Here is a 12,181-nt window from a genome sequence, read left to right as displayed (position 1 = left end):
TGAAAAACTGAAAATCTCAATACTTCTACTGTATTTATCACAACAGATAACAATTAAACTATTGTTGTGCACATTTGAAATGTTTGTGCAATGCAAACAACACAAAATATTTTATGTGAATAACCGAAGTTACACGATACTCACTGAAGTCATTACCAACATCTTTATCGTTATTATATTGCGCCCTCTACAGGCTATTTGTATACACTGCAAGGATAGAGTTCAAAAATAAAATGAGGTATGGCTATGCTTTAAATACATTTAATGCATATTTGCCTTACAACTTGACAGTTGAAACTAATAATTGCTACAAATTAACAGTGTCAACATTTAGCCTCTAGGGTGAGGTCAGATAATTTGTGACATTAGATAAAGTGGGACAAATTAGGTTTTAGAGCTTGGGCTCTTTAGATATTAGCAGCCAGTCACCGAACATGTTATTAAATTGTTGCTACAAATGATCTTTACATGAAACAACCACTTTGTTTGATCTGAGATAACTAGTATGTGCAGAGCAAGGAGTCAAAAATCACTGGTCCCAAAACTTGCAAAGTAAAAGCTAAATGGCATATACAATAACAGCATAACACCAAAACGGATCGTAGGATGTTGCATTTTATTAAATGTTTAATTTATAATCAAAATATTTTCACAATATACTATCATTTCAACAGGGTTTTGAGTAAGTACTTAATGCATTCAGGTAAAATGTGACAAAAAATTATGCAAAATTGGACAATATTTTTTTGAAGTGATACCAGTATGTTTTCAGGCTGCCATAAAATCGTGTTATGCAATTATGTACCACCTTGTAATATTACAGACATTTTCAGTATTTTTGTCACCTAAAAAATATTAAAGATGATGTACTGATGCCATGTTGGCCACAGTAGTCCAGAGTTAACTATAACTGTTAGACACATGCAAGCACAATATGGCACCAGGGTAACAGGCAGCAAAAGAAAAATGGAAAGCATGGCAGGAAAGTGAAAATGAATGACTGAATCAATATGAATTTAACCATTTAAAAAACAAGCACAGCTGTCCCATTTGACCTAAACATGTCACTGGAGTGAGGTGGAAGTTCTTGAGGTGTTTGAAGGTCCAAAGTTCCTTAATTATTTTACTTGACAACATATTCCTTCACAGAAATATAGCAGAGAACCATAACATGTTCTAAAAGTAACTAAGTAGTACTCAGAGTTTAGGTGGTTTTCTTAATTATCTACCCAAGTGTCCCACATTACCTGACAATTTCAATTTAGTTTTTGCCCCTCACAATTTTAGATAATAAAACACTTTATGACTAAAGAGTAGCTGCAGACAGCATAATTATTTAAAATATCTTTGATAGTTGTCTGTTATAGCTTGGATAACAGCATTAGATCTGTACATTTTGATAAAACAGTTTGTAAATGCTGGCAGTGATGCCTCATGTTCTCATTTTAGTCTGAGGTGACAGCTGCCTTTTGCTATGATTTTTTTTTCTTCCAGCGTCTTAACAAACGTGTTGCTGATTGGTCCAAATTTGACATCCACATTTACAGACCAATCAGAACGCCTGAATTTTGTTGGTACATTGAAGACGGAAAAAAACACAACTGTACACAACCTGCACGAGAGGTATATTTCAAACGGTTCAACGGCAGTTTGTCGCTGAGACAACTATGAGCGGACACTGCAACGTGCAGGTGTGTATAACGGTCAGTGTTTGTAACGGTCGTGTCGAGCAGTCTCCCCTAAATGTAGCCATGGCTTGCGAGCTAGCATTGCAGCTAGCATTGCAGCTCGCATTGCAGCTAGCAGCATACTGTTAGTGCTTTAATGGCGATAACAGCTGATTTCTTTCACTTGCTAAGTAAAGCTTTGTCTCCAGACTTCGGCGGTTATATGGATTTAATATAGCGAGCGGCTGTCTTGTGTCAGGAGGACGGTGGTGGGGCTGTTTTAGAGAAGCCAGTTGACCTTTCGGTGGACGAGCTAGCTGCCTCTGTAGCAAAACAGTAAAGTGACGACGTGTTGTGTGACCAGTTAGCAATGGTGCAAGGACGGGGGAGCGTCATCAAACCAGGTGAAGCAGATGCGTGTGAACGCACCCGAAAGCTAATCCGAGTTGTAACGATAATTTAAAATAGATAAGTACTTTTGTTGTACAGATATTTAATGTGCGATAGGTGGCAAATAAGCCTGTTGCAGCGCAGTTGAATGGAATATAAGTTGAATATTAGTAAACTGGCTGACATAATTCAGTATGTAGGCCGTTGAATGGTGTTGGACGAATTTTCGATTCTGTTTATGTGATATATTGACTGATTCAGTTATATTTGTGCGACAGGAACCACACCACAGGATTGTCCTAAAATAATTTAAAGATAATGTGTAGAAACATGAGCTATAAGTTCTTTGTTTACATTTCCTCTTGTGTCTACAATTGCCTGAAAACTGCTAGGAATTGAATAATTTTGCAGGATGATGGATAAAAAACATGCAGTTAGTTGAGTAATAGGGTAATTGGAGAAACATTTGAGTAAAACAGATTTTGATGCTATAAATGCGATCGTGAGGAGCAGGTGGAAGAGCACGACAAATTTGGCACAAATGATGGACCTGCCATTTTGTCCTACCAAGCAGATGAATGTCAAAATGCACCAAATCTATATTCTTACAGGTTTTAAAATAATAACTGAAAGGTAACTATTTAAAAATATGCTGATGATTGAGGTGTGTGTGGCAGTTGCCAGGTGTGAAATGTATGTAATCCGTGTAGCAGGTGGTGTGAGGCAACCATAGGGTAAATAAGGTAATCTGAGGACAGATTAGCTGTATTTTGGGACTGCAGTCACTGTAGACAATGAGTAGATGGAAATAAAACACTTACTGTATATAATACAGTGTTGCAAAGTGTGGATCCATTACTTTATGCTGTGTTTGTTGGTTCATAATTTAACCTTGATATGCTTGAGGGACATTACCATAAGTTAACAAGACAGGACCCAAGGCTTATTCAGTAGCCAAATGACTGAGGAGATAAAGTACACTGTGCTCAGCGACTCCCACACCACAGCTGTTCACTCTGATCAATTTGTGCTGCTTATCATTCAGTAGTTTGAGCTGAAGTGTCATGCTTTATTATTGAACCAATTCTTATAACATGTGCTTTGTTGATTTCTTTCTTCTTCCAGGAGAAAGAAAAGCCTGTGTGTTCATCTGTCAAACAGAACATGCCTTCTACTCTGCACTGACCATTAAAATGGTAAGATAGCTTGATGCATTTCTACATATTACTTTTATTTAATGTTGACTTTCTGGTTGATTATTTAAATCCTCATGCCTTTATGGTTGAATTTATGTAGATCGTAACATATTATATACTTAACAAAGATGTTTAGAGCCTCTGCATTTTATTCAAACATATGTAGTATTGTTAAAAAGAACAACATTGTGTTATGGTAGATACGGTTTAGATGATATTACAGACGTGTACAATGTAATACTATTACAGTACAAATGTAATACTATTCAGAATGTTCTTGCTGTTTGTCATGTATGAATAAAAATACAGTAATTTCTACCATTGCTATTAGTAGCTCTATAATAATTTGATAAAGAAATCAATTCAAACAGATAAATATTTGCGATGTACTGACTTACATCACATTGTAAGGTGTGGATGATTAGATTTGACAACGGTTTATGATGGATGTTTATAGGGGAACTAAGCCAATGTTAAATATTAGTTAACATGAACAACTCTACCAAACCCTAAAACTACAGTGCCAAAACTTAAATTTGTGATGTCATCAAGTATGCAGTCTGGGAGCTGCTCCATAAACAATTAATTGGGAAAGATGTTATAGATGACACTGTGAGCCAGACTTTATACTGCAGGACATCACAAGTTTGAGACTCTTTCATTGGTTTCTGACTTTTAGAGAGTAGGTCCTGTTCACAAATATTGATTGCACTTTCCCAGGCCATGGAAATAACATATTGGGATTCTTAATTTGGGTGATGTTCCCCTTTAAGGTCATTTGATGTGGTCCCTCAGTAGCCCTTTAGTTATATTATCTGTGGGTTTGCTAAATGACAATATCTTCTTAATCTCTTTAATAGGTCTGACAACTATCAAAAGTGTGACAGACTTCTTACAACCTCCACAAAACATGGACAACTCTCCTCACTTGTACATCTCTGAATTTGGAGACAATGAGGACATGGAAGAGGACGAGGAGGACGTTCATCAAGAGGAAACCAACATGGAATCAGACATGATTCAGTCCCCAGATCTTCATAAACATCCTAACCAGGATACTGAGAGAGACTGGAACTCGTTTCCCTGTCCACACTGTGAGAGACATTTTACCAGCAAACAAGGCTTGGAACGACACATGCACATCCATACTTTGGTGAACAACGATGCACCTACATACAAAAGCAATAAGAACAACACGTCTTTTGGTTCAAATCTGGATCAGTTGCAGCATGAGAAGAAGAAGCCTCTGGATTCAGGAGGCTCAGTCACGCAGCTTCATACTTCATCCCCCGCTGGGTCTAATACTTCCGTTTTGTCGGCTGGTGACCACTCTGCTCAGCCAGACAAATTGAGAGTGTTAGAGGGGCATAATGCTTGCAAGTACTGTGAAAAGATATTCACCACACATACCAACAAGCGACGACATGAGCGGAGGGTCCATGAGCAGCAACTTCAAGTCACACATGTGGAAAAAACCCTGCTGCCCCAAGAGGAATATCTTCAGAGGGTAGTCATTGAAACATCACAACAGGAAACAGATTTTGGTGACAATACAGCACCTGCAGCTGTTGGGGAGAATGAAGCTGAACCCACTGAACAATACATGCTAGATGTCTCTAGCAATATCTCAGAGAATCTCAGCTTTTATATTGATGGAAAGATAGTGTCAACAAGTACAGTCAGTAGCTGTGAAGCAGCTGAAGTTCATTCTGGGTCTTCGACTTTAGTTGGACTGGATGCCCTGATTCTAGACCCAGCCCAAATTAGCCAGGTTTTAAACACAGATTCAGTATCAGGCAAAGAGCTACCTGGTCAACCACAGGCCAAGAGAAGAACTGCAACACCACCTCTTTTACCACAAATTAAAACTGAACTGGAGTCTGAGGTGGTCGTGTCTTCTTCCTCGTCTTCACTTGTATCTTCTTTAATAGAGAATCTACTCCCTCAGAATACAGAGTCTACAGTTGTGCAGAAGGAAAGAACTGTGTTTCTGTCCCCAAAGCTGAAGCAGCTTCTGGAAAAGCAGGATGGCCTTAAACCGACACTCGCCCTCATTGCAGATGGCCAGAAGCCTTGTTCACCTGTTTCCCTCTCTGTCCTGCCTGCTGGAACAGGAAGGTTCAAAAGAAGGACTGGGTCTCCACCAAGCTCTCCGCAGCAAAACCCAACAGAGGACACACCAGATGCTGGAGAGTGCGATGCTGTAACTACAGGGCAGATGGAGACCCAACATAGTTCACCTGTGCAGCAAACAGCCAGTATGGAAGATGACACACCTCCACCTGTGGAAGAGCCAGATGCAAAACCTATCCTGACAGAGAGCTGGCCCCCCACGACTGGCGGTAATTCCTGTAACCAGCAACCACTGGATCTCTCTAATACATTCAAAAGAAATGACAGTGTAGCTTTAGGTGATGCTGCGCTAGATTTGAGTTTGCAAAAAAAGACCCTAGGTGAATCTGAACTGACATTAAATTTAGTTTCAGAGGCAGTTTTGAAAGAAGGAAAATCAAATACATGCATGGTAGAGACAGCCATAATGAATATTGGAGAGCAAAATTTAAGCCTAGGGAATCCTGACACCCCTTTAGTTACAGACTTCACCATACTTACAGGTCCAGAAATGGTGACCCCAATTGAGCCTATGGCAGAAGGACTTGTTTATGGACTTGCACTTCCCTCCAACTCTCTGACTCCATCACCTGCCTCCCTTACCCCTGTCGCCTTGCAGCCAGCTTCGCCATGCACTATAGCATTTGCTACCCCAGCCTCACACACAGTGCTCCCCACTGCTCCCTCATTAATCACAGTTTTGGCACCACAACCTATTTCTAACACGTCAAGCCAACCACTCCAGGTATTAGCCCCAAATATATCTCCTGAGCCCCTGGTAATCTGCACAGAAAATGCATTAAATTTTTCAGAGTGTGATTTAACTACTGCATTTGCCACCACAAATTCTGCAAACCCTGTCACTCTCTCCCAATCCCTTGACCCAACTCTAAATCTATCCGGCCATGTGTTCCTCTCTGATCAAATAGCTCTCAACCCACCTATAGTTGAGTCCACCCCTATGTCGGAAGTGCCATTTACACCCACTGTAACGTTAAATGACTCCCTCATAAACTCTTACAACATAACTAGTAACACAGTATTGATAGAGTGCACCATAGCTCTTGAAGCCCCAGGAAGTGTAGTCCCTGCTGCAGTTACCTTGCAAGAAAACACTGCCGAGCCTCCAGCACCTACACAGATGGTTGTTAATCACATAGAACAGCAACAGATTGTATCAGTGCCCAACCCTCAAACTGTGGATCCCACTATTGTTATGTCCTCCATTGCAGAATCAGTAACTCTTTCCACCGCCACCACCTCAGTGATATCTGATTGTCCTCCAGTGGGTGATTCAAGTCCTGACCCAGAGCCTGTTGTTCATGCGAAGCCGCCACCCATAAAGGAGGAGGAATCTGTGGACAGTGCTGTTTCCATACCTGAAATCTCATCTAAAACCCCACCTCCCTCTGAGAAAGCTGAAGAGGATGAAACCTCAAACAACACACCAAGCGATGCACAACAGCAGACTTTCACCAAGAATTTCATCTGCAACGTGTGCGATAAGCTTTTCCATTCAATGAAAGAACTGGGCCATCATGTAGGTGACCACGCTGACGAATGGCCCTACAAATGTGAGTTCTGCCTGCTGCTCTTTAGCAAAACCTCTGCTTTGCTTGATCATCGATCAAACCTCCACGGTGTTGGCAAGACTTATGTCTGCAGTGCATGTACAAAAGAATTTGTCTACCTTTGTAATCTCAAACAGCATCAGGAAGAATTACATCCTGGCCAGCAGTGTACATACACAGAAGAAGAAAAGGGAAAACTAAGACCTCAGAACTACAACAACACAACAAAAGTCAACACGGAGCCGTCAGTGCCCGATGCTGTAGAGGAGCCCAAGAAACTGGTGAAAAAGGAAGAAGGTGAAGTAGATGTGGCTGCTGAAGAACTGTTTACAACAATAAAAATCATGGCCTCAGATGGAGCCAAAATCAAAGGGCCTGATGTTCGTCTTGGCATTAACCAACATTATCCCAGCTTTAAGCCCCCACCATTTCCTTACCATAACAGATCACCCGCTGGCTCACTGGCTTCAGCCACAAACTTCACCACCCACAACATCCCACAAACGTTTAGTACGGCTATTCGGTGTACCAAGTGTGGAAAGAGCTTTGATAACATGCCAGAGTTACACAAGCACATCCTGGCTTGTGCAAATGCCAGTGATAAAAGGCGATACACACCCAAAAAGAATCCCATCCCACTGCGCCACTTTGCAAAAACTCAGAACGGGGTCCTTTCCACCACTAATTCTACTAACGGACTAAATGCTTCTAACAGATCGAGCCACTCGAACAGGTCCAAAGCTAACCATGATCCAGCAGTAAATGTGAAGTTCAAAGTGCTGAACAAAAGGAAGAAGAAGATGGTCCAAAGGGTCATGCCACAGAGGAACAAGTCGAGTAAAATGTCACCTGCACAGGTGGATGAGCAGCAGGAGATCTTTGTCTGCCCACACTGCAGCAGGGAGTTCACAATGCGTCGCAGCAGAACCAAACACATGGCGGTCTGCCCCAAGAAACCGAAAGAAGTGAAGAAAAGGAAAGAAGGAGGAATCTCTGTGACAAAGGAAAATGATGGACACCTGCATAGAGGGGTTGAAGAGAAACAAGCTTCACCTCCGCATAAAACAAGACTCCAGACTTCTGGCACCGCTAAAAGGCCGGCCGTCCTCCCAGTGCAAACTGTCTTCTCAAACAAAAGAAGTAAAATAATCATAAAAGAGAGCACACAGCCAAAACAAGAGGCACCCACTCTGAATGAACTTCCCATCGTTCGCACTTTCAACCCTTCTATGCGTCAGTATAGCAGAATGCAGCATAGCGTCAAAGGACTCCCCATTAAAATCACCATAGTGAAACCACAACAGGCCGCACCACCGAGGGACGAGCTGCCTCCCACCCAGAGCCGAGAGGAAACAACCGCAGCCGTCACCAGCAGCTCCGAGCAGAGTCCTACAGCCTGAAGACTACCCAGCAGCCCACAGGGGATCGTCAGGTAGTTATAGCACATTTAAGTTTATTCGTAAAATGATAATGAAGAGATGTGTTAAAAAACATTGCTAACATAAAAACACAAACACAGTATGTCCTCATTTGCGAGGTATTCCAGTATGAGTAAGTAACACAGCAGCAGCTGCTACAAGCTTCTTAAAATCATATGCAGTGCAATCGTGCAGTTATTTTTTTTTTCCCCGACAGACTGCCAATAAGATCCCAGCACTGCCATATTTTTTTTTAAACCAACTCATGTTATGTATACAGATAAAAAAGGATGCACACTTGCATAGAGGGCTTGACAGAGACAACAGATAACTACCAAATAAATCAATAAAAGGTCTTAAATTACAAGTATAAATGACTCAACCAGATGATTGTAAGCAACTGCATGTCCATGTCTTTCTCAGTACTATATATATGTTTTGTTTGCAGGACCCTGCTGTGTGGAGCTCCTCATTCTTGTTTGTGCAAAGCGATACTAATGGGAGAGAACTGCTCATCGCACTGTAAACCCCATGGACCCAGATTGCATCATACTGTACAGTAAATAACTGAATTGAGGACAGATAAAACAGGCGACTAACAATACTGAAGTGAGTGGATGTATTTAACTGAGTATTTTAATGCTTTTGTAGTAGCTTGGAGTTTTGTAGATTTTTTCCTTCATTTCACAAACACTCTGTCAGCGGCTTGGATTTGCACTTTGAAGTTAATCTGACTGCTACATGTCACAAATTGGAAGGGAAGTGGGAGGAATTGAGCTGGAAGGCTGCTCTCATTTCCTACTTGGTGGGTTATTTCCAGAGGTTGGCAGGTGGCAATCATTCTCAGCATGCATTTGCACTTTTCCTTATCTGTTGTCTGTGGCCTTTCGGTTTAAACTCTTACTGCATGCTGTCAGCTTGTACTGCAGCTAATTAATTAATTTATTAGGATGGATCATGTTGATGCAATTGGGCCTTAAACACTGAATCTGATGTTGCTCTGTTGGTCTGATTGATATCAACCAGTGTAGTTACATGAAAGACACATCCAGATTACTTCTGAACACAAGACTAAAGAATCATGGAGAACTAACACTCTATAGCACAGTGTAACAATGACCATTAGGTAATTCTTGTTGAAGATATCAGCACTGTTGGTTACTATTAGGAAAGGCAATGTTATTATTAGTGTGAATGTAACATTGGTAGATTTAATGCTACAGCCTTTGCAAATCAAAATTGTGTATAACCTGGTTGTCCCAGTTGCAATGTATTTGTATGAAAGTTTTGAGAATAATTCTCTTTACGTGCCATCAAATGTATATGATATGACAGAATGTGGCATAAAGACTAAACATAGTTTGGTGTTTTCCACATATGGAATTTATTTTGGTGGCCCACCCAAATAGATTAGTTTGTCTCTTCAAAGTCTGTAAAGGCCTTTGCACACTGAGTCATTTTTTTTTTTTTTTTTGGTCTGAAATTGTTGCACGTCTAAAAAGAGTCCTATTAAAATTTTGGGTCCGTCAGAGGCCTTTAGAGAGCTCTTTCACCAAGAATCAGAGAAAATATGTGGCAGTGGGACACAGCCGCGACAAGACAGAGGACCGGGGCACACAGAGTCATTTCATAACTCTGATAGCTCACTTTCAATAGGTCAGATAGTAATATTCAGAGGGATGATAATTAAGAAGAGGAGGACCGTGCACACAATGTGGAGGACAGAGAGGGAGGACAGCTCCGCCCCTTCATGCAACTTGCGGTGCCAAATGAAAGACAGAGGTGTCAGCCAGATAGGTAACTCCAGTGGAGAGAGGCAAAGGAAGAAATGTGTCTTTTAATTTTGTCAGTGTGCAAGATTTCTTTCTATAGCGATTTTTTTTTTTTTGGATTAAACAAACACATCCGAAAAAAAACAGACTCAGTGTGTAAAGGCCTTAAGTCTGTGTGGAACTGCAGATGACCAAAAAACAATGCATTGATGTGCTATCACATTTCATAAAAGGGCTTACTAATCTTATATGTTGATTTTGGAGTTTATAGGCCACTACAAATAAATTCGTGCGGAAACAGTTTGCGGGAAACAGTTTGACGTATTGGCAGCGCAATGCCAAACAGAAGTACTACATAATCTGTGCAGCTTGGATGCATCATCGCCACTTTTACAATAATAAGATTTAAATTCTGAACAGCGTTGACAGAGCCAACTCCAGTGCTTGGCCTCACTGCATTACTTCTGAAATCCTCAAATATTTACAGTAGTCTAGTTTGCTTGCAGGCTTTATTTTGCACCCGTTTCACAAACTGCATGTCAGAAAACATGCTTTGTGTGGTTTTTTTTTCTCCCCATTCAACAACTATAAGTCTTTATATTAGCAAAACAGTCTGTTAAGGTCTTTATCATCTGTAACATACAAGCATTGCATCGTTGCTTATAATCTATTGTTAATAGTTTGTGTGAAGTGTGTATAATGAAGTCCAACATGTATAAATCACAAAATGGGAAGTGTAACATCAGTAACAGGGTCATTTTTGCTGGAACCCTGTAGTGACTTATAGAAAGGTTTGTGGCAAGTTGTCACTAATCTCAAGAGTGAGTGTAATGAACTGTATCTGTTTAATTTACATTTTTATAAGCTACTAATTTGAAGATCCAGTGATAAACAGGGTAATTATTTCATTATGATTGAGTTGTATTAATTTGAGCAGAACTAAAACTTGACAATGGCCTGTATCTGAGAAAGAGAGAGTGTAATGGTACCTCTATTTTACATTTTTGCCTTTTCAACCCTCGCTGGTAATATCTCCTCCATTCAGACGTGTGTTGGATGTACAGGACGGTTTGGGAGACTGTTATTTAACTGTGAAAAGTGCTTGTAGCATTTCGAAGTGTAAATTGAGTCATGTATATTTATTAATAATTTAAAATCATGTTATCAATATCTCAACAGTTTCTCTCTGTATGATTTGCACTAAAGTTTTTTCAAGCGAGTGTTCAAAATAAATGGAGAATGTTAAGATGATGTGAAGTCTGTGTTAAACTTTCTTTCGTAAACCATTCAAATTCATCTTATTATTGTTGGGAAATTATATATGTAGAAGTCATGTTGGGAAATTGAACCATAATCCCAGTCGTCATTTAATTTTCTACCATGTTTTTACAGAAATAGATTGCATACTTTGTAGCCCTCTGCATTTTGTGCCCTATTAGAAAATCCTAAAATGTCCAGGTGGTGGCACACTTTTCTCACTTTAACCACTGGAGCGGTGGATTCAATAGAGAGCAGGGATTTTGTAACACCACTGCATCTCCTCTGCACTCCCACTTTCTGTTCGAAAATCCATTTACACTGACACGTGTTTTCATCCTATTTTTAAAGCTTTCTCTCCACCACCTGAATATTAACATTTAGAATGTGGATGTGAAAAATGTCTCAATGCAAAGACATCAAGAGCGGTGACCTGTTTTCTGGGAAAGCACAAGCAGTGAATAATTTTGTGGAGTAGCTATTAACAATTGTTTGGCCCATTTTTTATTCTTCATATTTAATATCTACAACAAAATGTACATGAATATTGCAAATGACTGAGGAGCACAGAGACACAACAGAAGTCAGAGGATGCAGCAATTATATGCGACTTTTTTTTTTTATTGTATTCACTCTGTAAAAGGGTTAAATAAGGTTACTCAGCTTTACTGCAGAGTAGATTGGTTGTGCTGTGAAATCCAAAATTCTGTAACTGCAGCTGCCAATCAGCCACAACTTTAAAACCACTGACAGGTAAACCTTTGGCTCTGACATTCATGTGGATACCACCTGACATGT

General features: G+C 40.2%; 1 protein-coding gene across 3 annotated transcripts; it reads left to right on the top strand.

Moving 5' to 3' along the window:
- The first annotated feature begins 1,564 nt into the window (after positions 1-1,564).
- Positions 1,565-11,377, top strand: prdm2a (PR domain containing 2, with ZNF domain a). Of its 3 annotated transcripts, XM_049581174.1 has the most exons (5): positions 1,565-1,691; positions 3,183-3,253; positions 4,114-5,595; positions 6,598-8,368; positions 8,803-11,377. In XM_049581174.1, the coding sequence occupies exons 3-4, from the start codon at positions 4,164-4,166 to the stop codon at positions 8,334-8,336; spliced, it is 3,171 nt and encodes a 1,056-aa protein (XP_049437131.1). In that variant the 5' UTR covers positions 1,565-1,691; positions 3,183-3,253; positions 4,114-4,163; the 3' UTR covers positions 8,337-8,368; positions 8,803-11,377. The 3 variants fall into 3 exon arrangements, with proteins under 3 accessions (XP_049437131.1, XP_049437128.1, XP_049437129.1); XM_049581171.1 differs by having other exon boundaries at positions 4,114-8,368; XM_049581172.1 differs by lacking the exon at positions 1,565-1,691 and adding an exon at positions 1,847-2,071 and having other exon boundaries at positions 4,114-8,368.
- Positions 11,378-12,181: the final 804 nt, after the last annotated feature.

This window comes from Epinephelus fuscoguttatus, linkage group LG7 (assembly GCF_011397635.1).
Source record: "Epinephelus fuscoguttatus linkage group LG7, E.fuscoguttatus.final_Chr_v1".
Lineage (NCBI taxonomy): Eukaryota > Metazoa > Chordata > Actinopteri > Perciformes > Serranidae > Epinephelus > Epinephelus fuscoguttatus.
The sequence above is the reverse complement of the archived record's forward strand: the minus strand, read 5'-3'. Positions and strand labels throughout refer to the sequence as shown.